At 40.8% G+C, this 27,530-nt stretch overlaps 1 protein-coding gene across 1 annotated transcript; it reads left to right on the forward strand.

The window, feature by feature from the left end:
* Positions 1 to 8,519: 8,519 nt before the first annotated feature.
* Positions 8,520 to 22,820, forward strand: LOC117658933 (vomeronasal type-2 receptor 26-like). Its single transcript, XM_060692460.2, has 4 exons — positions 8,520 to 9,004; positions 15,862 to 16,089; positions 17,243 to 17,369; positions 21,894 to 22,820. The coding sequence occupies exons 1-4, from the start codon at positions 8,861 to 8,863 to the stop codon at positions 22,793 to 22,795; spliced, it is 1,401 nt and encodes a 466-aa protein (XP_060548443.1). The 5' UTR covers positions 8,520 to 8,860; the 3' UTR covers positions 22,796 to 22,820.
* The last annotated feature ends 4,710 nt before the right edge of the window (positions 22,821 to 27,530 follow it).

The raw sequence follows: 27,530 nt of genomic DNA on the forward strand, positions 1-27,530 counted from the left end.
CAAACATAACATCAAGACAGCATTCTGCACAAACCGAAAAATATCCACCATCCTAAGGAACCCCAAAGACAAAATTGAGTTAGAAAATCAAGGAGTATATGAAATCCCATGCACCGCCTGCCCCACCACATACATCGGACAAACCAACAGACGAATAAGTGCACGCATAGAAGAACACAAGAACTCAGTCAGAAAAGAGGAACCAACTTCTTCCCTGGTCCAACACCTTAAAGCCACAGGACATGATATTGACTTTAAAAAGACCAGAACTATCGCCAAAACTGAACACTTTAACAACAGAATAATCAGAGAAGCCATCGAGATAGAAAAACGCCCACACAGCATGAACAAACGAGACGACACCTCCCGCCTACCAGCCATTTGGAAACCCGCCCTTATTGACAAACGAGTCCCTAACACAATGAATGACATCAGACCCACACTCACGAGAGCCACACAGGATGTCACCACCACACATCCACGCAGCCACGACCAAGGACCAGAAGCCAGACCGCAGCTGCATCATTAGCCACTTTAAACCCCTCCAATCCATACATGAAGCAGACTGACACCCACCATGAAGAGCTCGCACGGCCACAAACATGAAGCCAAACAACAACAACGCAGCTCACCAGCTCAAATCCCCCTGCAACTCAGACTAAGCTGAGCACAACCAAGCCCCCACCCAAACAGAACACACCCCCAGCCAATCAGAGCACAACCAACCCCCCAGCCAATCAGAGCACAGCCAAGCCCCTAACCAATCAGAACACACCTCCACCCAATCAGAACACAGCCAAGTTCCCACCCAATCAGCTCACACCCCCACTAGCAGTTAAAAGGAAGAGACAGCTGCGATCTCACATTGCTCCTGGAAGCACGAAGCCGAGAACACCAGCCTGAAGATGACGAATGAGACTTCGTCGAAACGTCGCCAAGAAACCTCTAATTTTACGCGGGAGAAAACCCGAATAACCAAAGACCTACATACAAACACCCGCGAAAACCTCAGAAAACATATATATATATATATATATATATATATATATATATATATATATATATATATATATATATATATATATATGTGTGTGTGTGTGTGTGTGGGTGTGGGTGTGGGTGTGTGGGTGTGTGGGTGTGTGTGGGTGTGGGTGGGTGTCTCTCTCTCTCTCTCTCTCTCTCTCTCTGTATACACATGCAGAGAGAGAGAGACAGAGAGACAGAGAGAGAAAGAGAGACAGATACACAGAGAGAGAGAGACAAAGAAAGACAGGGATAGACAGAGACAGACAGAGACAGAGAGAAAAGAGAGAGAGAGACAGAGAGACAGAGACAGATGTTGTGATCCGCCAGCAGCCCATGGAGCTAGCAGCGGAGTTGGACAGTGAGGAGGCTGGGGAGGATCATAGGCCAGTCCTGGAGTCTGGGGAAGGCCCAGATGAGGCCTCCCTGCCGGTGGCAGAGATGGGGCCAGATCCATCTGGGAGCGATGCGCGGACTCAGGAGCCACCAGAGTCAGATAGCAGAGAGGCAGAGGAACAGGAGGAGCCTGTTTCTAGTGCACACATGCACAGAGCTGCCAGAAGGCAAGAGCAGCTAAAGCAAAAAGGATGACTCGGGAGTAAGGCCAGGAGATGATTGGCCCCTCTCATAAGGCTTAAAAGAGCAGCAAAGACTCTTGGGCTCTTTGTAGGAAAGCAACATTGCTACATTTGTTTCCAGTTGGCGTCTCTTGTTTCTGAACTTTGTGGGGCTTTGCCAAGAAAGGCCTTTGGCAGGGTGCCAACAAAGATAAAGGTTTGTGATAAGCCAAAGGACTTTTTCTGAAGGACTTCTTTTGGAATTAATTTGGACTAAGCTGGGAATGAAGTAACTCCCAGCTGTTATAATAAAATAGGTTTGTTTAAGACTAAATTGTGTCTTGTAATGACTAAGTGAGCCTAGGTCACAACAACAGAGTGACAGGGAGGGAGGGGGGAGGGAGGGAGAGAGTCAATTTCAGTAATGGGTTGCTTCTAGTTCACCCCAGTTCGGGCAAACCGGTAGTAGCAGTGGTGGGAGGCTCCACCCACCCACCCGGACGTCATCAAATACGCTTTGCACATGCGCAGAAGCTTCTGCACATGCACAGAAGTGGCACGCGTGCACAAGCGAAAAGGTAGCAAAGGTAAGTGAAACCCACCACTCATCAATTTGATTATCAGATAGAGATCCCTTCATCTGGAATATTTGTTTATATAATATAGTTTTCTTGTAAAATAAGGATGAGAAAGTTTATAACTATTTGTAGAGCAGTTATGTAAGAGGAGGAGAATTTATCAAGAGTGATTTATTTGCTTTTTAGCATCCTGCTGGGGTGGATTTTTTATGTTCAATGTTAGACTTTTATTTTTATTTTATTTTATTTTGAATTTGTATACCGCCCTTCTCCCTGAGGACTCAGGGTGGTGAACAGCCAAGTAAAAACATCAAGTACAAATATTAAAATACAGTTAAAATATACATATATAAATTTGGCCCCATTAATTAAAAACAATAAACAAAACACTTAAAAACACTTTAAAAATTAGGCCAGCCCGGCTTGCTGGAAAAGGAAGGTTTTAAGGGCACGGCGGAAGGCACTGAGGTCTTGGATTCTCCTTATCTCTGGAGGCAATTGATTCCAGAGGGTAGGTGCCCCCACAGAGAAGGCCCTCCCCCGGGGGTCACCAGCCTGCACTGTTTGGCTGATGGCACCCCGAGGAGGCCCTCTCTGTGGGAGCGCACGGGTCGATGGGAGATCGTCGGTGGCAGCAGGCGGTCTCAAAGATAGCTAGGCCCTAAGCCATGGAGCGCTTTAAAGGTGATAACCAACACCTTGAAGCGCACCCGGAAGACCACTGGGAGCCAGTGCAGCTTGTGCAGGAGCGGTGTTACATGGGAGCGCCAGGCTGCTCCTGTCACTACCCGCGCTGCTGCGTTCTGGACCAGTTGGAGCCTCCGGGTGCTCCTCAAGGGGAGCCCCATGTAGAGAGCATTGCAGTAGTCAAGGTGAGAGGTGACGAGGGCATGAGTGACTGTGCACAGGGAATCCCGATCAAGAAAGGGCCGCAACTGGTGGATCAGGCGAACCTGACAAAAGGTCCCCCTGGTTACAGCTGTCAGATGTTCCTCCAAGGACAGCTGCCTATCCAGGAGGACTCCCAGATTGCGAGCCCTCTCTGTGGGGGCCAACGACTTGCCCCCAATAGTCAGTGATGGAGTCAACTGACTATATCGGGATGCTGGGAGCCACAGCCACTCAGTCTTGGAAGGGTTGAGCCTGAGCCTGTTCCTCCCCATCCAGATCCGCACAGCCTCCAGGCATTGGGACATCACTTCAAGGGCATCGTTGGGGTGGCCTGGGGTGGAGATGTACAGCTGGGTGTCATCAGCGTACTGGTGGTATCTCACCCCAAAGCCACGGATGATCTCACCCAGCTGCTTCACATAAATGTTGAACAGGAGGGGCGAGAGGACCGACCCCTGAGGCACTCCACATATAAGAGGCCTTGAGGTCGAGCTCTGCCCCCCTGCCAACACGAACTGCGACCAGTCGGAGAGAAAGGAGGAGAACCACCGTAATACGGTGCCCCCCATCCCCAACTCTTCCAACCGGTGCAGCATGATACCATGGTCGATGGTATCAAAAGCCGCTGAGAGGTCTAACAGGACCAGAACAGAGGAACAACCCCTGTCCCGAGCCCTCCAGAGATCATCAACCAACGCGACCAATGCCGTTTCCGTGCTGTGTCCAGGCCTGAAACCCGACTGGAACGGATCTAGATAGGATGTTTCCTCCAAGAATTGTGGAAACTGTCACGCGACCACACTCTCAACAACCTTCGCCAGGAAGCGAAGGTTGGAGACAGGACGATAGTTGGCCAATATTGCCAGATCTAGGGACGGCTTCTTGAGGAGAGGCCTCACCACTGCTTCTTTCAAGGCGGCGGGGAAGACTTACTGTATTTGATAGTTAAGTAATTTTTTCTTCTTTATTGTTGTTTTTAATCATAATCATAATCATAAGTTTATTTGTCAAGCATATATAAGATAACAGGTAAAAGTATAAACATAATTTGAATACATGAAAAGAGTAAGTAAAAAGGAATATTAGGACAGGGATGGTAGGCATGCTGGTGCACTTATGCACTCCCTTTACAGATCTCTTAGGAATGGGGTCAGGTCAACAGTAGACAGTCTAAGATTAAAGTTTTGGGGGTTTGAGGAAGAAACTACAGAGTCAGGTAGTGCATTCCAGGCATTGGCCACTCTGTTACTGAAGTCATATTTTCTGCAATCGAGTTTGGAACGGTTTACCTTGAGTTTGTATCTATTGTGTGCTCCTGTATTGTTGTGGTTGAAGCTGAAATAGTCATTGACAGGTAGGACATTGTAGCAGATAATTTTATGTTCTTAGGTTGGATCGAAAGCGGCAAAGTCTGCTTTTGGACTTAGAGAAAGTTGTCTAAGACCAAAATTTCAAGTCTGGTGGCATAAGGTATTCTGTTTCGAGCAGAGGAGTGGAGGACTCTTCTCATGGAATATCTCTGGGCTCGTTCAATTGTATTAATGTCTGATATACAGTATTAATGTCCGATATAAGACCTGCTCTTATATTTTTGCCTCCAAAAGAGGCACACAGTCTTATTTTTGGGACATGTCTTCCACCATCTCATCTCACGGTTGCAGCACTGACAGCCTCGTCCAGCAGGAGCCCATATGGCCACTGCCAGCCTATTTCTGTGGATACTTGCCGCCAGGGGTGAAATGCTCCCGATTTGGACTGGATCGCCCAATCCAGTAGCGATGGCGGTGGGTGTTTCAGAGAACCTGTAGCAAAAATCCTTGGGCCCCCCCATGCCCAGCTGAGCTGCGCGATCATCAGAGGCTTTTTTTTTTTAATTTTTAAAAACATTTTTTCTACAACCTCTTCGGCTGAAAAAATGCTTTTAAAAGTAAAAAAAAGACTTGCCTCTGATGATCAGACAACTCAGCTGGGATCGTCAGAGCCTTTTAAAAGCATTTTTTTTACAACTTCTTCGGCTGAAGAGGCTATAGAAAAAATGCTTTTAAAAGCCTCTGATGATCCCAGATGAGTTTCCTGATCATCAGAGGCTTTTAAAATCATTTTTTACAACCTCTTCGGCCAAAGAGGTTGTAGAAAAAATGCTTTTAAAAGTAAAAAAAAAAAAATTGACCACACCCACTCAGCCACATTACCTCCCACCAAGCCATGCCCACAGAACTGGTAGTAACAAATTTTACATTTCACCACTGCTTGCTGCCACTCAAGTGTGTCACCCCTGGTCTCTGTTTCGCTGCCAGAGGCTTTCAGGAAAGACCTCTGCAACCGAGAAACGCACTCTGGATTGACACACATGTCAATTTTCTGAAGGCCTCTGATGGCAAAACATGGGTGATCCATGCAAATGGTGGCAAGTGGCCGCAGAAGAAGTGAGTCAGCAAGGCGAGACGGGTGTCAGGATATGAGAAGCCTGGCTGCAACTGTCCAAGGGTAAGCAGCTCCACCCTCCCATCCCCACCCCCGCTTGATTTTTATTCATGCGCCTCACCCCATCAAGGCACTGTAGAGATTGCCTACTTTCCCTCTGTTGGAGAGAAAATGTAACAATCCCAATAAAGCAAAGAGAAGTAGAAAATCAAGATATGAGAGGCTACTAATCTGAGAATCAGGATATAAGAAAACTTATACCGGAAATGTATGTCCCCAAAGTGCTTTTTCAGAAGGCAACTGGATTTTCTTTCTTTTTTCTTTTGAAAACAGTTTGCTTCTCATCCAAGAAGCTTCTTCAGGTCTGAAGAACAGCACAGGTGAGTTGATTACCTGTCCAAGCAGCAGAGACAGGGGGAGGCACGCTATCCAGATGGACCGCGCAGGACACGGGAAAGCTAAGAGATGGTGGGCCATAGCAGGTGGCTGGCCGTGGGAGGTTCATCTTCACATGGAGGCACTGGCAGCAGGTGGAGGCAGAGGCAGGGGGAAGGCAGGTGATCTTGATGCTCCATGTGGGCTGCAGGCAAGCTGCCCATCCACTCCACCCCACCGTCTTTGAGCTTGCTTGTGACCCATGCATCACATCTGGATTGCATTGTTGCGTGAAGATGAGCCTGCTGTGGTTGCCCGCCCACTCAGGCCCAATGACTCTTGGCTTTCCTGGGGCCTGCATGGTGCATCCAGATTGTGTGCCTCTCCCCTGCACCTCTGCCATTGTCTGCCATTGTCTGCTGCTTGGACAAGTAATCAACTCATCTGCACTGCATGGGCTGTGCAGTCCCAGAGTGCACTAACAAAGGGGCCAGTGTGCTGCAGCTGCTGCCACTTTTTGTGCATGCACCAGGGATGGGGTGCCCCAGCTGGGCTGATCACCCTGAAATTATGCTTCCCCGAAAATAAGCCCTAGTGCTTATTTTGGTGTGTGTGTGTGTGTGTGTGTGTGTATACACACACACACACACACACACACACACACACACACATACATACATACATACACACACACATACATACATACATACATACATACATACATACACATAGTATCTAGTGTCCAGCCAGTCAACTACAGATCAATACTAGAAATTCTAAATAAATGGGATTTGTTAAGCCACACAAAGTTCAATAAATGTCTCAATTTCTTTATTTTAATTACAGATTGCATCATTTATATGATACATTCACATAAGTTTCCGGATTTTGTGGCAGTTTCTGTAAAATTTATCCAGTTGAGAGTGCTGAAGAAAGGAGTCATTTTGGATTTCTAAGCTTATTTTTAATTTCTCATGAACATGCATGTTTCAACTTAGTGCAAATCTTATTAAAAAACATTATTCCAAAGTTGCTCATCTGTTATGAACATTATTTTCCCCTGGCATCTCTTTGAATAGCCATTACAATACATGCCCTATAATTGCACCATGGGAATAAGCTGAAAAATAACTGTGCAACACCACAAGGAAAAAAAAATATATTTCCTCACTGTTTTGAATCAGGAAGAGCTCTGGTGAGGTAATCATCTACATTACTCTTATAATCTTGATTGACTCCTCCTTTATATTTGCCATTTCCCTGTAAAATACAACAAGGCATGACTAGCTTGGAACTTTAAGCCCATAAAACATTGTCTTTGGTGTTTGAAATAATGCATACAGAGGAGTTGTAGCTCAATAGCCTAAATTTTGTTGCCAGCAACTTTAGCTTCCCAACTGAATCCTGATTGTTCAATTGCACAGTATTCCATCAGTCATGGGGGAAGCAAGTAGGTTTTTTACAGGAAGATTTGGATACCTTATCATCGGGACGTTGATATTAGGGCTGTTTCCTATTTGTAAAGTTTCTTTTTCAAAAGACACTAGGAGTGACCTCAGTCCATTTCTTCAGAAGTACCATGAACTAGGGGACTCCATACTTGGTGGTTTAATGTCTCACAGTTTTGTAATTTCAGAGAAGATCACGTTCCAAAGATATCCTTTTGAAGACTATTTTGTTGAATTCATGTAAGAAGTTGGATGCTGAAAAGATATATCTGTTGTATCTCTGTCCTGATGAAATCAGAAATGATGACAATACAGTTTGCTTACTGTTTTGTGGGGAGGGAAAAGGAGATGGGTTTTTTGGATGGATGGATGGATGGATGGATGGATGGATGGATAGATGATAGATAGATAGATAGATGATGGATAGATGATACATCTGTCAATGACCAGAACAGAACAGAACAGAACAGAACAGAATAGAATAGAATAGAATTCTTTATTGGCCAAGTGTGATTGGACATACAAGGAATTTGTCTTAGGTGTATGTGCTCTCAGTGTACATAAGAAGAATAAAATACATTCATCAAGAATAAAAAAAATACAATTTAGTGATTGTCAAGGTTACTAATAAGCTTTCAAATTGTACTAGGAAACAAATAAAAACAATACAAATTGAAAGATACAAACAACATGGTTACAGTAATAACTGGGAAGAGATAGATGCTAGTAAGGAAGAGAAGAAGAATAGTAATAATACAGTCTTAGTAAATTATTTGACAGTGTTGTGGGAATTAGTTGTTAAGCAGAGTGATGGCATTCGGGAAAAACTGCCCTTGTGTCTAGTTGTTCTGGTGTGCAGTGCTCTATAGCATTGTTTTGAGGGTAGAAGTTGAATAAAACAATACATTTATAATCTAATAACACCAAAAAGAATTTTAAAAGAATTCTCAAATTGGCAATTGTTTAACTCAAGGTAACCATTTCTGACTACTTTTGAAAAATCATATTTATTTTAGCTTAGAAAGACCAGAAGGGTTTGTCATCTGTAGAACCTCATTCTTAGAGATACTGATACTTTCAAAGAAACTACCCTCACATTACATTTTTTATTTTGTTTTGTTTTTTGGGAGAATGTTGAATATGATCGAGATTTCAAACTGGCCAGCATTAGTTCTACCATGGATTTGCAGAGAAAAATGTATGACAAATTTTATAGAAGTAGGATTAACGGTGAATTTATATTTCTAATATTTAGTTGTTACCATCCAAATTAATGGTAGTTAATATCTGCAAACATTTTATCCCATGTATTTTATAGGACCTCAGATAGTGATCATGTTCAGAATTATTAAAATTGCAACTGGGTCTCTCTGTAAACATATGCATTGAAGATATTATTTTTCAATTGTCTTGCAGATTACTAACTCAGACCTATCAACATATCTTGGCTCTGGTATTTGCTGTAAAAGAGATTAACGGAAATCCCCAGATCTTGATCAATATCACCCTGGGCTTCAACATTTATAACAACAATTTTAATCCAAAACCAACATATGCAGCAACAATGGAAATTCTCTCCACACCAGGCAGATTCATCCCAAACTATAAATGTGATTTCCAGAACAATCTGGTCGCAGTCATTGGAGGACCTAACACAAATGATTTTCTTGACGGAGCAACCATTCTGAGTCAATACAAGATTGCACAGGTAGTTCCTGTTTATGAAATAGCAGAAATATCCATCACAAGTCCCTTGCTTGTTGCATATGAAATCAGAGGTGGTATTCAGCTGGTTCAGATCAGTTCGGGCGAACCTGTAGTGGTGACCTGCAGGTGGGTCCGCCCCCGCCCACCTGCCTGGGTGCAATCCCATCCTATATTGCTGTGTTTTTGACACCACATCCATGTGTGGATGGCGCGGACTAGCGAATTGCTGTGTTGTTTGATGTCTCATGCATGTGTGGATGGCGAAAGCACACATTCCCGGTGTTGGGCGAACCAGTTGCTACAGTATGTGAAATCCTGCTCTGTATGAAACACAAGATTTTGGGTTCCAGAATGTTGATTTGGCTACTAATGTGAATCCTAATTACATCAGGAGTGAAATGCTCCCGGATCGGACCAGATCGCCTGATCCGGTAGCTATTTTTCCCTGTGGTTCGGCGATCCGGTAGCAATCACCTCCCGGGCATCCTTACTTCCTAGTTTTAACCAGGATGTAATGTTTTTTTTACTTTCTGCACATGCACACGTGTGCTTCAGAACCGGTAAGGAAGGTAAATAGATTTCACCCCTGAATTACATACAATAAAAAGGGTAAACAAACAATGGAACACAGTTTAGTTTTAGTTTAGTTTAGTTTTATTAAATTTGTATACCGCCCTACTCCCGAAGGACTCAGGGCGGTGAACAGGCACAAGATAAAATAGAAATGTAGAAATACAAAAGTTAAAAACAATTTAAAACCAAATTAAATAATATTGGCCCACGACAATTAAAATCCCAATAAATTTAAAACAAATTAAAATTTCAGTTTAAAATTTAAAATTTAAAAAAAAGGGGAGAAAAATTAGGCCAGGAATAAGAGGGTCTTAAGAGCACGGCGGAAGGTGCGCAGATCCGGGATCCAGTAAGAGAAGTATGTGAAATAAACCAAAATCTGGAAATCCAGGTTACCTTCAGTATTTCCACTGAACTATATTTTACCTTAATAGTTACCAATGAAATATTTTATTATTTTTTGATTATTGGGAGGCTTCATTAAAGCAGAAATTCCATTAGTATCAGACCACATGATTTCAGTTAAAAATAGGCAGTATACTATAGTTCTAGAAATCTCGGCAGACTAAGGGTTTGCTGCAATAGCAAACAAGCAAAAAATGTAAATCAATTTCTGTCCAAGAAAAAAATCTTCTCCTATCCTGTTTTTTCCTTCTTTATTTATCACTGCCTTCTCTTAGCTTGCCTATTCTTCTGCTCCAGAGATGAATGCACAAAACCAAGCCATTTCCTTCTATTGGATGTTCCCAAATGTTAATTATCAATATTATGGGATTCTTAAACTCTTACTACATTTCAAGTGGACATGGATGGGCATATTTTATATTGGCATCGGCAGTCAGGCAGAATTATTGCTCCGGAAAGTATTACCTTTTTTTTTCACAGCATGGCATCTGTTTTGATTTCATTGAAAAGATAATGGGTGGGATAATCGATGAGTTCTCTGTGCTTCTGGAAGCATTCCGTACTAACTTAAACTGTGCCTTGAGTAGCAGAGCTAATGTAGTAATATTTCATGGAGAATTTCACAGCATAGCAACCTTATGGGGTTTACTTGAAATGTCAGAATATTATGACACAGCAGGAAAAAAAGGAAAAGTCTGGATCATGACAGCAGAGGTGGATTTTACATCAATCATGATTCAAAAAAACTGGGACATAGATTTCCTGCATGGCACTATATCCCTGGCAATTCAATCTAAGGAAGTGTCAGGATTTCAGAAATTTGTTCAGATGAGAAACCCTCTTTTGCATAAAACAGATGGTTTCTTAAAAGAGATATGGCAACAGCTTTTTAATTGTCTGATTCCAAGCTTTCCCACTGAGTCAGTGGAACAGAATATCTGCACTGGAGAGGAGAGGCTGGAGATTCTCCCTATAACCATTTTTGAAACAAGGATGACTGCCCACAGTTACTGTGTCTACAACGCTGTCTATGCTGTGGCACATGCTTTGAATGCCCTGTATTCATCCATAGACAAGCAAAGATCGAGGATGACATTGAAAATTCTTAAAGAACTGTCATGGAAGGTAAATCTCCTGATCAGATTAGTGCAGGATATTTCACCATATCTGTTGATGCCACAGTAACATTGTCAGTTTATTTTATTTCACTGATCGTTGTGAGATGATTGGGATCAGAGATCTTATTTGCATGAAGAAGAACCAATGTTATCTTCAAGTTGGGTGTTTATATGAAGATGTGTGATCCAAACGTATCGTCAGAGAAAAAGATTGGGATGAGCTGCTCTATACTGTATTGAACATACATAGAATAACAGAGTTGGAAGGGATCTTTGAAGTCTTCTAGTTCACACCCTCAAGCAGGAGAGAGTCTTAAGACTCTCCTATTCCAGCAAGCCGGCCTGGCCTAATCTTCTCCCCTGTTTTAAAATTCTTTTAAATCAAAATTTTAATTTGTTTTAAATTATTGGGATTTTTAATTGTCGCGGGCTAAATTATTTAATCTGGTTTTAATTATGTTCTTAAATTTTGTATTTATGTATTTTATTTTGTGCCTGTTCACCGCCCTGAGTCCTTTGGGAGTAGGGCGGTATATAAATCTAATAAAAGAAAGAAAGAAAGAAAGAAAGAAAGAAAGAAAGAAAGAAAGAAAGAAAGAAAGAAAGAAAGAAAAGAGACACTATACCAGGGGCATCAAACTCAAAGCCCGGAGGCTGGATCCGGCCTGCGGGGTGCTTAGATCTGGCCTGTGGAGCTGCCCTGGAAACACAAAGGACCGGCCCGCAGTGCCTCTGCCAGCGAAAACAGAGCTTGGGAGGACCACTTTCAGCCCTCCCAAACTCCGATTTCACTGGCAGAGAGTTGCAAGAGGCCATTGCAACTGAAAACGGAGCTCAGGAACCCATTTTTGCTGGCAGAGCAATTGGGCCACCACAGGCACTCCTGACACGAGTGATGTTGAGTTGGCCATGCCCACCCTGGCCACACACATACCCCACTCCCCACCCCTGAGGTCACACAACTCGGATGCGGCCCACAATGAAATTGATTTTGACACCCTTGCACTTCACCATTCTGGACAAGTTGCTGTCCAGTCTCTATTTAAAAGCCTCCACTGATGGAGCACTCACAACATCTAAAGGCAAACCATTCCACTGGTTAATTGTTCTCACCATTAGGAAAACTCTCCTTAGTTCTCGATTACTTTTCTCCTTGGTTTAATTTCCACCCATTGTTACTTGTTTTCCCTTTGGTGCTTTCGGTTAGCAATTTTGTTTTTATTTCTTCAATGGCCCTAGGTTCCGGTTCTCAGCCAATGTGATGCCATTTCCACAAAAGTCTATTCCAAACTGGATGTGAATTATTTCCCTTTATTTGATCATTGGAAGCTTTTCTTCCTATTGGACTGTCTCCATCATCCTTGTAAGAATTGATAATATTCACTGCAGATCTCGTTTTGCTTATGGTTTTGACATAATTTCCACCAAGAAGCATTTGCTTTAAGGTCCTTTAAGGTTTGGAGGCTTTCCGTATATTAAGTCAGACATTATACATTATATTTGTAGAAGATTGGCATATTTTTTCCCATAAGGAATAAATATTTCATAATCTGTGGGAAATCTGCTCAGAGATTAAGCCTACAAAACCATATTAATCATTTAGGATAAGAAGCTTTAAGGTTCCAGACAATGATGCAATCTGCTATTGTTATACTACTATATAGTATTATACTTTAATATTCTAGTACTCTAGTACTATCGGACGTGATGGCTCAGTGGCTAAGATGCTGAGCTTGTCGATTGAAAGGTTGGTAGTTCAGACTTCCGGTTTGGCTCCGCGAGCCTCGAAGACACTCTTTTACGAGCGCCTGATCCCCGGTTCCGTAAAAGCCCCAGAACAGCCGAAAAACAGCTGTCTGGAGGCTTGGAACCCTCTCCCCAGGCAAAGGGGAGAGAGAAGAGTCGACAGGTGGAGGTAGAGCCCCCCAAGTGCGCCAGGAGAAATCCTGGGGCGCGAAGGGTGTGGGCTCCCTATTGAAGTCTGTCAAGCTGCTCTGGACCAGGGACGACTCCGCTAAAGCGGAGCTAGAAGCTGCGACCAAAATCTGCTGAAAACAACTGGGGGGACTTTTAACATCTTTACTTTGATTGCAGACAGAGCAAATCAGGAGAAAAAAAGGAAAAAATTGCAAGTAACACTTTAACTCCATTTTAAAATGCAGAAAATGGCGTCTGAGAGCGGGAGGAGGAAGCTACAAGGGAAAGTGCTTGTTAACGCTTGTTAACGTTTGCAACAGTGATACAGCTACTGGATTACACCTTAAGAGAAAGTTTTAAAGTGGAAGCTGCCAGGAAAAGAATTTGGTATTGAGGAAAAGAATTTGGTACTAACTTTAATTAAAAGCTTGCTTTTATACTGTGTGGAAAATAGTTGGAATTGTTGTCCTGATAGCTGGCTGAAATATGGCTGACATCAGGGCTGGTGAATCAGCAAATTCTCAAGCTGTGACTGTTCAGGTTTTTCAAGAACTTCTAGATTCCTTTAATTCTGCTCTTTTGGATAGAATTGAAAGAGCTTTTTCAAAAAGCAGCCTGGAAAATCATAAGCAGCTGTTGGAGGGATGAGCAAATTCTCAAGCTGTGACTGTTCAGGTTTTTCAAGAATCTCTAGAATCCTTTAATTCTGCTCTCCTGGACACAATTGAAAGAGCTTTTTCAAAAAACAGCTTGGGAAAACATAAGCAGTTGTTTGAGAGGCAGCAGGAAATTACTCAGAAGAGTTTGTTTTTGGAAGAGCAAGAGGCTGTCAGGATTGAAAGGCAGGCTGGCACAGTTGAAACAAAGGCTCTGGCAGACATTTCCATTCAATTGATAGAAAAGCAACAAATAGACTTCTTATTGCAAGCTGATAATCTTTATGGCAACAGATTTTGGCTGTATGGACAAAGGAATGGACTGAATGATTGTATAAGCAAGAAGAGTCGAAATGGGGATTTCAAATTAGAAAACGTGACCTCAAGAAGAGAGCGAATATTTCAGAAACATCAACCTCAAATCAACATTTTAAAATTTTCAAAAATAAAACTGGGGGGGGGGGGCTGTTGAAAGAATTCATTAAAAAAAAGGATTGGAAAAAATATAGAAAGAAGAGAAGAACAGAAGTTTAAGAAAGATACCTTCCTGCAGATTTTGAAATTTGCATTTGGCAAATATGTGTTTTAATGGTATTAAGAGATTTTTAAAATGTTTAACATAAGATTATATTATTTTAAAAGATATATGAGATAAATTGTGTAAGCTTTCAGGGATATCCTCCTGTAGATTTTGAAATTTATATTTGGTGAATAAGTGCTTTAATGGTATTAAGAGATTTTTAGAATGTTTAACATAAGATTATATTATATTAAAAGATATATGAGATAAAATGTGTAAGATTTCAAGATGCCCATTTTTTTCTGAAGGAAAGAGGATTAATGTTAAATTCAGAATTTCATTAGGGAGTAATGTTCAAAAAGAATGATGTTTGAGGGTATGGAAATGGAATTTATTCATGATTTTTATTGTTGGTAATACTGTTAAAGTATTGGATTATTCATCAAGAAAAAGTTTTTTTTTATAATCAGGAAGAATTTAACTTAATTGGTTGTGAGAATTTATAAAAGGGAGGTTGATGAATTGGAGCAAGGGGAGTTAAAGAACGTATGGGAGTTTTGAATTCTATAATTAATTCGTCTATTTTAGCATATGTTTGTTAGATGCTATACCCTGTTTTTGCTCTGGGAAGTCAGGGAGGGGTGGGGAGAGTGGGATAAGGGTTGGGAAGGGAAAAAAGTGGTGAATAGAGAAATGTTTTAACAGAAGAAAGTATCAACGATTAGAATACAGGAGTTGCTCAGATACTAAAGAGGAGAATATTTCACAGCAAAGAAGTTAGAAAGGAGAGAGGAGGAGAGGGTAGGAAGAGGAGAGGGAGGGAGAGGAATGGAAGAAAGGAGAGCAGGAAGGGAAGGGGACAGGAGTAGGAGTGAAGGTGAGAAGGGGGAAAAGAAGAGAGAAGTGGGGGAAAGGAAAAGGAAGTAGGATGAGGTAGGAGAGGAGGTAGGAGAAAGTAGGAGAGAAGAGAAGGGAGGGAAGGGAAAGAAAGGAGGAGAAGAAGAAGGTTTGTTGTGGAATGAGGGAAGAAAAAGAAGAAGAGCAACTCCGAATGTAATTAAAATGTCTTATTTTAATGTTTTCTTTAAGGGAAACATGTATATGTAGGATTTATTATGTATAAGAAAATGTATATTTTCTATTATGTGGGGAGGGGGAAAGGGTGGGGGGAGAAAATTGTTTGTATTTCTTATAAAACTTTTCAATAAAAAAAATTAAAGGTTGGTAGTTCAGTTGTTCGAATCCCTAGTGCCGCATAATGGGGTGAGCTCCCGTTACTTGTCCCAGAATCTGCCAACCTAGCAGTTTGAAAGCACATAAAAAAAGCAAGTAGAAAAATAGGGACCACCTTTGGTGGGAAGGTAACAGCATTTCGTGCACCTTTGGCATTTAGTCATGCCGGCCACATGACCAAGGAGATGTCTTCAGACAGTGCTGGCTCTTTGGTTTTGAAACAGAGATGAGCACCATCCCCTAGAACTGGGAACGACTAGCACAGATGTGTGAGGGGAACCTTTACCTTTATTTTTATAGAACTATAATTGTGCTGAATATCTGTTTTCTTATTTGGTGGCATTCATCAGATTGATGACATTTTGCAAAGCATCTTCAATCAAACTTCATCCCATGCTTTTATCTCCTTTCCAACTTTTTCCTCCTTGCTGCCTAGCTTCACCATTTCCTGAGAGGAGTTTCGTTCAATAACAGTGCCGGAGACAAGATTTCCTTTGATGAAAATGGAGAATTTGTAGGAAGATTTGATATCATTAACTGGGTCACTTTCCCAAACCAATCCTTCCGTAGAGTTAAGGTGGGAACCATAGATCCAGACCCTCTCTCACATCACCTGCTGACCATTAGAGAGGATGAAATCATCTGGCCCACCTGGTTTAATCAGGTAAAATCCATATCATGTCCACATTGATTGATCACTTTGACCAATCTTCCAAGAAGGTTCATGGAAATCTACCAGAATTACATTCTTTTTTTCTCAATTATTTTAGTCATAGCAAAGAAAAATTGTCCAACAACTAAGCACATCAGACACATGAGAATATGTGTCTGATTTGCATATCCTTAAATGGCTATTCTGGTAAAATATCTATTTGGTTCAATCATGGGATTTGTTGGGGAATCTGAATCCTTCTAGGGCAGGGGTCTGCAACCTTAAACACTCAAAAGAGCCATTTCCCACAGAAAAGAAAACACCGGGAGCCACAAAACCCTTCCCATGCCTGACTATTTCTTGAGCGGCCACAAAACTAGCATATGTAGTTGAATTAAACATTTTATTTTCTTCTGAAACTTTTCTTTTCTTGGATTTATTCATGGTTGGCCCACCAGGAGTTGAAAAGCTCAATAAATCGCATGCCTGCAGGTGTCGCACATTGGCGGTTGTGATGCATATTTTGAGTGACGGAGCCGCAGAAGAGGAGTGAAAGAGCCACATGCGGCTCCAGAGCCGCAGGTTGCTGACCCCTGTTCTAGGGATAGGTTCAATATCCATGTAATATATGGGGGGCAACAATAGGTAGATTGATTGATAATTTATGTAGAGGGACACAAACTGTACACTTTATGGGGATATTCTCAGCTGTGGCTCTGTTCTTTTTTTATCAAGTAAGTGGAGCAAACAATTAAAACAAAAGTAAAAGTGATTGCCAGAGGCGTGTGCCATTAGGAGCCAGGGACTATCACCATAAATACTCCTGGATTCTATGCAAATATGACCTTACCTGGCCCACTTGGTTTAATCAGGTAGATTCCACATCATGTCTATATTGATTTATTACTTTGCCCAATATTCTAAGGAAGTTGACATAAAGTTAACAAAATTTCATTATTTTCTATTGAGTATTTTTACCTACCATAAAGGATGTGGTCAGGCCTGATCAAAAGATTTCTATCCATCATGGGCCTGGAATTATTTATGGTGATGGGAAGATGATCTTTCGCATCACAATCTCATAATGTTGAAATGTGGATATTTTTTCCATCTGAATATTTTTTCCCCCAATATCTGAACCTATTTTTATTTCCTTCATGGATAGGTAACGCCTCTCTCCATGTGTAATGATAAGTGCCCTCCAGGTTACAGAAAAGCCAAAATAGAAGGAAAACCATTTTGCTGCTATAACTGTGTTCCATGTCCTCAAGGAGAGATCACAAATCAGACAGGTAAGAGACGTTGTGATAGAGACTAGATGTGTTCCTTCATTTAAATAGGATAGGATAGGATAGGATAGGATAGGATAGGATAGGATAGGATAGGATAGGATAGGATAGGATAGGATAGGATAGGACAGGACAGGACAGAACAGAACAGAATAGAATAACAGAGTTGGAAGGGACCTTGGAGGTCTTCTAGTCCAATCCCCTGCTTAGGCAGGAAACCCTATACCATTTCAAACAATTGGTTCCAATCTCTTCTTATAAACTTCCAGTATTGGAGCATTTACAACTTCTGGAGGCAAATTGTTCCTCTGATTAATTGTTCTAACTGTCAGGAAATTTCTCCTTAGTTGTAAGTTGCTTCTCTCCTTACTTTCCACCCATTGCTTCTTGTTCTGCCCTCAGGTGCTTTGGAGAATAGCTTGACTCCCTCGTCTTTGTGGCAGCCCCTAGTTTTTCTTTTCATCAACTAGACATACCCAATTCCAGCAACTGTTCTTGATATGTTTTAGCCTCCAGTCCCCTAATCATCTTTATTGCTTTTCTCTGCACTTTTTCTAGAGATACCAAACTCAATTTCCTAAACATGCATAACTTAGTTTTTATGATCTTCTTGCACAAGCTGAGTATACAATCTAATGTTTCTCCTGCTTCTTTGCACAATTTGCACTTTGAATCATTTGATTTTTTTTTAAAAAAAATACCTGGGCTTGATTGCATTAATTCAAATAGATTGCTCTTGCACAGGCAAAATCCAGCCTTCAGTTTCTTTTTTTAAATGTTCCAATTGTAAGCATTTGTCAGGTTTTATATTTATCCACTCTGCCCTCTTGATCTTTTGCAGAAATTGACCGTACAATGCTCTTCCTTGCCAGTATTCCGGTGATGTTTTTATTAAATTTTTTCAATCTTCATTTTTGTTTCCTGTAGTTTAGTAAGTTCCAATGTGTACACTTCTTGGCTGTCTTTTACATAATCAGCCCATGCAAGCTTTTCTTCTTCAAAAGTTTATTTGACCTGAAGTAAAAATCTGCCTCTATTTCTATGAGGCAAGTGTAATCTATCAACTTCACTATAGGGATGTACTACATAGTGAATAGTCATCAGTTTTCTTATTTTCAATTCAAACTCTCCAGTTCAGCTTTTCCGAGTTAAAAATTCCAGTAGTGGTATCATATCACATACTGTATATAGCCCCAGTATTGATGACTTTTGTCAGGGTACTGATGATTTAAAGCTGACCAGCCAATGTAAGGCTAATGCAACTGTAAAACTGATGAAATGTAAGGCTGATGCAATGAGAATGAATCAGCATTGGTGTAGCCTCTTTAAGACTCTGACAGGGTCCACACAAGTCTTTTAAATTTTAAAAGATTTAAAATTTATGTTTATAAATTTCAGCCAGGAGGGGGCGTATTCTCACTCCTTGTGTCCGGTATTCATAGCAGAGTCCTCCATGTAGAGTTAAGAAGAAGTTTGATTGTTTGTAAGGTATTTGCCAACCATGTATATTCCTGTATATGTCTTGTATATAAACCACTGTTAAATATAAAAGTCTCTGTGTGCTGTGTTTTGCTTCTGGGTTGTCTCATAATAGTAGTCACGCTGTATAAACAAACTCTGACAATTTTGATAGTGTTTCCACCATTCAGTTTTGCTTTTAGCATTTTTCTTACTCTTTGTAAGTTTTTACTAATCACATTTTGTACTTGTGCATTCTTGAAGTTTTCCAAATGTAAAATGCCCAGGTTCTTCTAAGTTTCATTATGATGGTTTCTGATGGTTTGGCAATTTGGCATTTCAACTTCATTTCTGTACACCGTTTTGCCCTTCTTTTGCGACTGTAGCACATTTCTCTAGGCCAAACCCTATTACTACATCTGTGCTGAAAGTTCTTATAGTGTTTGTCAATGACTGAATTTCAGTTTCTGAGTTTTCATAAAGATTCAGATAATCTATCCATATAATATCAGATTTCATTAGCATTGTTTGCTGTTCTATAGCCAAGATTCATTTGCTTCAAAATCACTGGAATTGAGATCTTGACAATGAGAAATAAGGATGATAGTAAGGGTGATCATTACACTGGAAGATGCCTCCCCTAATATTGACAAGCCCATATTTTTCATTTCCAACCACCAATTCTATCTTCCACTGTCTTCATTATTTTTTTCTATAAAATTCTAATGTTTTTACTGATAGCAGTGGTTTCCAAATATTTTATCATCCAGCTATGATAACAAATAATTGTTTCCAAATATTTGATCATCAAGCACCTTTTTAAAATCAATCCAGACCATATGAAAATTATTGGCTTTGGCTTTTGCAATTCTCTAGTACAATTTCATCAATCAGAAGTTGTTATTTTGTACCTATGCTTTTCCTTTCCTTTCCTTTTTGTTCTATTAGAACAATGTTATTTTCTCCTAAATAATCTAAATAATATCTTTTGCCAGTTATTAACCAGTTGATATCCTCTTCATATAATACTTCATTAAGCCATTCAACTATAACAAGATGTAAGCTAATTCCTTCAACACTGTCAAACTAGTTACTAAGTCTGCATTACTATTAATCTTCTCATCATTCCTATCACCCATCTCCTCCCACTTATGACTGTATGACTGTAACCTTGTTGCTGGTATCCTTAAGATTTATATTGACTGTTTACCTATGATTATCATTAAGTGTTGTACCTTATGATTCTTGATGAATGTATCTTTTCTTTTATGTACTCCGACTTAACCAAGACAAATTCCTTGTGTGTCCAATCACACTTGGTCAATAAAGAATTCTATTCTGTTCTGTTCTGTTCTGTTCTGTTCTGTTCTGGTCTGGTCTGGTCTGGTCTGGTCTGCTCTAGTCTAGTCTAGTCTAGTCTATAGTCTAGTCTAGTCTAGTCTATAGTCTAGTCTAGTCTAGTCTAGTCTAGTCAGATGTTGGCTAGTCAAATATTTCAGCCATAAGCCATGCAATTAATAATTTGTGGGAGATGTTCACTTTTAATCCTTTTCACTCTATTTTAAGCATTTTTACAGTCATTATTAGGTTTTCCATTGGATTTTTATTAAATTCATCTTCATATAATTTTATCCATCCAGTATTTTTATGACATATTTTGAGTTTCAACAGGTCTTTCTATATTTTTCTGTTTGGTTTTCCATTTTCAGAATGGAAATGTTGCCATTTACTGGTAGAATAAATGTCTTTTATATCAACATTAGGGGTGGGGGGCACTGCACTACGGTGGTTCTCCTCCTTTCTCTCCGACTGGTTGCAGTCTGTGTTGGCAGGGGGGCAGAGGTCGACCCCGAGGCCCCTCATATATGGGGTGCCACAAGGATTGGTCCTCTCACCCCTTCTGTTCAACATTTATGTAAAGCCGCTGGGCAAGATCATCCATGGTTTCGGGGTGAAGTACCACCAGTATGCTGATGATACTCAGCTGTACATCTCCACCATGGACCACCCCACAATGCCCTTGAAGTGATGTCCCAGTGTCTGGAGGCCGTGCAGATCTGGATAGGGAGGAACAGGCTCAGGCTCAAGCCATCCAAGACCGAGTGGCTGTGGTCCCAATATAGTCAGTTGATGCCATCACTGACTATTGGGGGTGAATCACTGGTCCCCACAGAGAGAGCTCACAACTTGGGCGTCTTCCTGGATTCACGGCTGTCTTTAGAAGAGCACTTGACAGCCGTGTCCAGGAGGATTTTTCATCAGGTTTGCCTGATTCGCCAGTTGCGTCCCTTTCTGGATCGGGACTCCCTACACACAGTCACTCATGCCCTCGTCACCTCCCGCCTGGACTATTGTAATGCTCTCTACATGGGGCTCCCCTTGAGGAGCACCCGGAGGCTCCAACTGGCGCAGAGTATGGCTGCGCGGGTGGTTATGGGAGCAACATGGTGCTCCCGTGTGACACCTCTCCTGCGCAAGCTGCACTGGCTCCGGGTGGTCTTCTGGGTGCGCTTCAAGGTTTTGGTTACCACCTTTAGAGCGCTCCATGGCTTAGGACCTGGTTACTTATGGGACCACCTATAACTACAAACAGCCTCCCACCGGCTGGTATGCTCTCACAGAGAGGGGCTCCTCCGGGTGCCATCAGCCAAGCAGTGTGGACTGGCAGCCCCCAGGGGGAGGGCCTTCTCTGTGGGGGCACCCACTATCTGGAACAAGCTCCCCCCGGAGATACGGAGGATCCCGGATCTGCGCACTTTCCGCCGTGCTCTTAAGACCCTCCTATTCCAGCAAGCCGGCCTGGCCTAATTTTGTCCCCTTTCTTTTTAATTTTTTAAACTGAAATTTTAATTTATTTTAAATTATGGGGTTTTTTAATTGTCTTGGGCTAAATTATTTAATTTGGTTTTAAATTGTTTCTAACTTTTGTATTTATGTATTTTATTCTGTGCCTGTTCACCGCCCTGAGTTCTTCAGGAGTAGGGTGGTATATAAATTTAATAAAACATAAACATAAAACAAACATTCTCAAACCAACACTTGACTTTCAATTTATATTTGTTTTTCCAGATATGGACAAATGCTTTCGCTGCCCAGAAGATCAGTATCCAAACAATAAGCAGGATTTCTGCCTTTTCAAGTATATAACATACCTCTTTTATGAAGAAACATTAGGAAGCAGCTTGGTGACAGTAGCCATTATCCTTTCTTTCATGACCATTTGGGTACTAGGAGTATTTCTGAAGAACCACAACACACCTATCATTAAGGCCAACAACCGCAGCCTCTCCTACACCCTCCTCATCTCTCTCCTCCTCTCCTTCCTTTGTTCTCTGCTTTTTATTGGTCAACCCATGAAGATCACTTGTCTCCTTCGACAAACTGCTTTTGGGATCATCTTCTCAGTGGCTGTTTCTTGTATGCTGGCCAAAACCATTACCGTAGTTCTTGCTTTCATGGCCACTAAGCCTGGATCACGGATGAGGACATGGGTTGGGAAAAAATTAACCCTTTCTATTGTTCTTTCTTGTTCTTTTATTCAAAGTCTTCTTTGCATTGTGTGGCTTGGAATGTCTCCCCCTTTCCCAGACTTGGATAAGCACTCCTTCATTTCTGAAATTGTTGTCGAATGCAATGAGGGGTCAGTTGTCATGTTTTATAGTGTCTTGTCTTTTATGGGTTTCCTGGCTATTATCAGTTTTGTTGTAGCTTTCCTAGCTAGGAAGTTACCAGACACTTTCCAGGAAACCAAATCCATCACATTCAGCATGCTGGTTTTCTGCAGTGTGTGGTTATCATTTGTCCCTGCGTACATTAGCACCAAAGGGAAATACACAGTGGCTGTGGAGATTTTCTCCATCTTGGCCTCCAGTGCTGGACTCCTGTCTTGTGTCTTTTTCCCAAAATGTTACATTATTATAGTGAGACCTGATCTTAACAAACGAGAGCAGTTAATAAAAAGAGGAAATTGACCAACCACTTGTCTGAAATGGTATAGGTTCTCATGCTTGAGAAGGGGGTTGGATACCAGGTTCATATTATTATATGTGGTGGACATGCTCAAAGGCGAAAAAATATTGGACTAAAATACATACTTGGTTACAAAAAACAATAAAGCAACATATAGATTTGAAACCAGAAATGTTGCTCTAATCTTAGCTGTGAGTCTAGGAGGACACCCAAATTGCGAACCCGTTCTGAGGGGGACAATTTCTCCTCCCTCAGGACCAAGGATGGACAGTCAACATAGTCTTTAGGAGGCAATACCCACAGCCACTCGGTCTTGTCTGGGTTAAGTCTGAGCCTGTTGACTCCCATCCAAACCCTCACAGCCTCCAGGCACTGGCACATCACATCCACCGCATCACTGAATTGACACGGGGTAGATTATTTGGGATTATTTTCATGTACAGTTCATGAGATAATGCAAATTTTATGAAAAATGTAATGCAACTTTTATGGGGGAAAAAACATTCTTCAGGAGTTACTTGGTTGTTGTGATCACTCTTTTCCCCTGGCATCATTTGGAATAGTCATTGCAAACTATGGCCTAATTACACCATGGGAATAAGCTGAAAAATCACTATGTAACACCAGGGATGGGGGAATTATTTCCTCACTGTTTTGAAACAGAAAGAACTCTGGTGAGGTAATCAGCTGCTCTGTTCTTATAATCTTGTCTGACTTCTCCTTTTCATTTGACAACTCCCTGTAAAATACAACAGGACGTGGGCACCACTTTAAAAATAAAGGATATCTTCCCTTTGGTCTTTGAAACTTTGAGTACAGAGGACATTTAGCTCAAAAGCTGGTTTATTCTCAGCTTGTTTAGCTTTCCAGCTAAATCCTGACTGTTCCATTGGAGAATATTCCACCAGTTATGGACGAAGTGAATAGATTTTCTGCAGGAATGTTTGGATATCTTATAGTTGGAATATTGGTTTTAGGGGTGTTTCCTATGAGCATTTGTAAAGTTTCTTTTTCAAAAGGCAGCCTGGATGACTCCAGTCCATTTTTTCATAAATACCATGAACCAGGAGACTCCATACTTGGTGGCATAATTTCTCACAGCTTTGTAGTTTCGGAGACGATCACATTCACAAGACATCCCTTTGAAGACCTCTCAGCTGCATTTATGTAAGGAGTTGGATACTTTACACATCTGTTGTATCTCTGTCCTGCTAATAGTAGAAGTGGTGATGGTATAGTTTGTTTACTTTTGTGTATGGGGGGGAGATGGGGTGGATTTTGAATGGGAGAGAGAGAGAGAGAGAGAGAGAAAGAGAGAGAGAGAGAGAGAGAGAGAGAGAGAGAAAGAGAGAGAGATGATAGGTAGATAGAGCTAGCTAGCTAGCTTGCTAGCTAGAGATAGATAGATAGATAGATAGATAGATAGATAGATAGATAGATAGATAGATGATAGATAGATGATAGATGATAAACAGATGATATTTCTGTCAATGACCTGATAAAACAAAACATATATTGTTTTGTGGCATTGAGGTGGCACAGTGGTTAGAGTGCAGCACTACAGGCTACTTCAGCTGACTGCTAGCTGCAATTCGGCAGTTCAAATCTCACTGGCTCAAGGTTGACTCAGTCTTCCATCCTTCCAAGGTTGGTAAAATGAGGACGCATATTGTTGGGAGCAATATTCTGACTCTGTAAACGCTTAGAGAGGGCTGTAAAAGCACTATGAAGTGGTATATAAGTCTAAATGGGCCAAAACTATTTAATTTGATTTTAATTTCCACTTTTAAATTTTGTATGTATGTATTTTATTGTTTGGCTGTGCACCGCCCTGAGTCCTTCGGGAGTAGGGCTGTATAGAAATCAAATAAAATAAATAAAAATAAATAAATAAATGCTATTGCTATATATAACCTAAGTAAGCATTTCTTCCTATTTCTGAAAAATCACTTTTTTTAGTTTAGGAAGACAGAAGAGCTTGTCATCTGTAGAACCTCATTCTTGAAGATACTGATATTTTCAGAGAAAGGACAACTGTCTTCACATTACATTTGGGGGGGGTATATTGTATATGAACCAATTTTAAAAGGGCAATCATTAGCTCTGCCATGGATTTGCAGAGAAAATTTATAAGACACATTTTGTAGAAGCAGGATTAATTCTGGATATATATTTTTTTAATATTTAGCTGTTACCATCCAAATTAATGGTAGTAAATATCTGGAGATATTTCCAACGTATTTGTATATGTTCATGTATTATATACACTGTATATGTATTCAAAGTTATTAAAATTGCAAGTGGGTCTCTCTATAAGCATATGCATTGAAAGTATTTATTATTTTTTAAATTGTATTGCAGATTACTAACTCAGACTTATCAGCACATCTTGGCTCTGGTATTTGCTGTAAAAGAGATTAATGGAAATCCCCAGATCTTGACCAATGTCACCCTGGGCTTCAACATCTATAATAACTATTTTAATCCAAAACTGACATATGAAGCAACAATGAAAATCCTCTCCACACCAGACAGGTTCATCCCAAACTATAAATGTGATTTCCAGAACAACCTAGTCGCAGTCATTGGAGGACCTAACTCAAACGATTTTTTTTACATAGCAACCATCCTGAGTCAATACAAGATTGCACAGGTAGTTTTTGTTCACGGAAGAGGAAAAAAAAACCTGAAGAAATCCGTAACAATTCCTTTGCTTGTTAAATATGAAACATAAGATGCTGGGTTCCAGAATGTTGATTTGGCTACTAATTTGAATTGTAATTTAGACAGAATGAAAAGGACAAACCAAAAATTGAAATTAGTCAGGGAAGAGTGTGAAATAAACCAAGATATGGAAATCCAGGTTACCAGTTAAATATGGAAATATTTACTTATTGAATTGATTTCTGAAATTCAGGTTACATTCAGTATTTACCGGTCCACAATAGAAAGCGTCCTCTCTTATTGCATCACGGTATGGCATGCCAGCTTGACAGCTGCAGATAGAAAAAAACATTACAGAGGGTGGTGAGCACAGCACAAAACATTGTGTGCTGTCTCCTGATACCACTAGATGAGATCGCTCGGGCTCTCTGCCTTAGAAGAGTGAGGAAAATTCTCAGGGACGGCTCTCACCCTGCTCACTACTACTTTACCCTCCTACCCTCCTAGCCAGCCGCACAAACAGGCTGAAGAACAGTTTTTATCCGTGGACTGTCAGACTCCTGAATGTGAAATAACATCATAACATCGTAGTACGATGGACTTGCAGGGTGGGCGCAACATGTAACATGTTCACACTGATTCAATAGGACTGGGTTTTTGTTAATATGATTTATTGGGTTAGGGGTTTTCTGTCTTCACTGTGAGTTGTATTGTGTTGGGGGGGATGCACTGAGGGAGCTCGACCAATCTCATTGTACATATGTTGTGCAGTGACAATAAAGGTTACTATTAGTATTTCCACTCAAGTATATTTTGTCTTAATAGTTACTTTAATTAAATATTTTACTATTTTTTTTTTTAATCTTGGGAGGCTTCCATTTAAGAGATCATAAAAGGAATAATTCCCTTTCGTATCAGACCATATGATTTTAGTCAAAAGAAGGCAGTATAGTTTTAGAAACCACAACATCATGCAGGTTTTGCTGCAATAACAAACAAATAAACAAAAAAATCTAAATTCCTTGTAAGACAAACCCTTCTATTCTGTTTTTCTCCTTCTTCTCTTCATTTTTTGCTACCGTCTCTTAGCTTGCCTATTCTTCTGCTCCAGAGATGAAAACTCAGAATCAAGCAATTTCCTTCCATTGGATGTTCCCCAATGCAGATTATCAATATTATGGGATTCTCCAGCTGTTGCTTTATTTCAAGTGGACATGGATGGGCATATTTTATATTGGCATGGGCAATCAGACAGAATTATTGCTCCGGAAGATAGTACCTTTCCTTTCAAAGCATGGCATCTGTTTTGATTTCATTGAAACTTTAGCTGGGGGGCTGTTCAGTAATTTGGGTGCGCTTGTGGAAACATCCCGTGCTAAATTAAACCTCGCCTGGAACAGCAGAGCTAATGCGGTGATCTTTCATGGAGAATTTCACAGCATAACATCTTTATGGGGTTTGCTTGAAGTTTCAGAATTTTATGATGAGGCAGGAAAAAAAGCAAAAGTCTGGATCATGACAGCAGATGTGGACTTTACATCCATCCTGTTTCAAAGAAACTGGAGCACAGATTTCCTCCATGGCGCTATATCCCTGGCAATCCAATCTAAGGAAGTGTCAGGATTTCAGGAATTTGTTCAGATGAGGAACCCTCTTTTGCATAAAGCAGATGGTTTCTTAAAAGAGATCTGGCTGCAACTATTTGATTGCCTGACTCCAAGCTCTTCATCTAAGTCCGTGGACCAGAATATCTGCACTGGGGAGGAGAAACTGGAGTCTCTTCCCATGACTGTTTTTGAAACAAGGATGACTGTCCATAGTTACTGTGTCTACAATGCTGTCTATGCTGTTGCACATGCCTTGCATGCCCTGTATTCATCCATAAACAAGCAAAGGTCGAGGATGACGTTGAAAATTCTTAAAGAACAGCCATGGAAGGTAAATATCCTTCTCAAATTAGTGCAGAATATTTCACCATATCTGTTGATGCAATGGTAACACTATCAATTTATTCTATTTAACTGATCATTGTGAGATATTTGGGATCAGAGATCTTATTGCTATTAAAAATAG

This window comes from Pantherophis guttatus, chromosome 4, assembly GCF_059756535.1.
Source record: "Pantherophis guttatus breed Tessera chromosome 4, ASM5975653v1, whole genome shotgun sequence".
NCBI lineage: Eukaryota > Metazoa > Chordata > Lepidosauria > Squamata > Colubridae > Pantherophis > Pantherophis guttatus.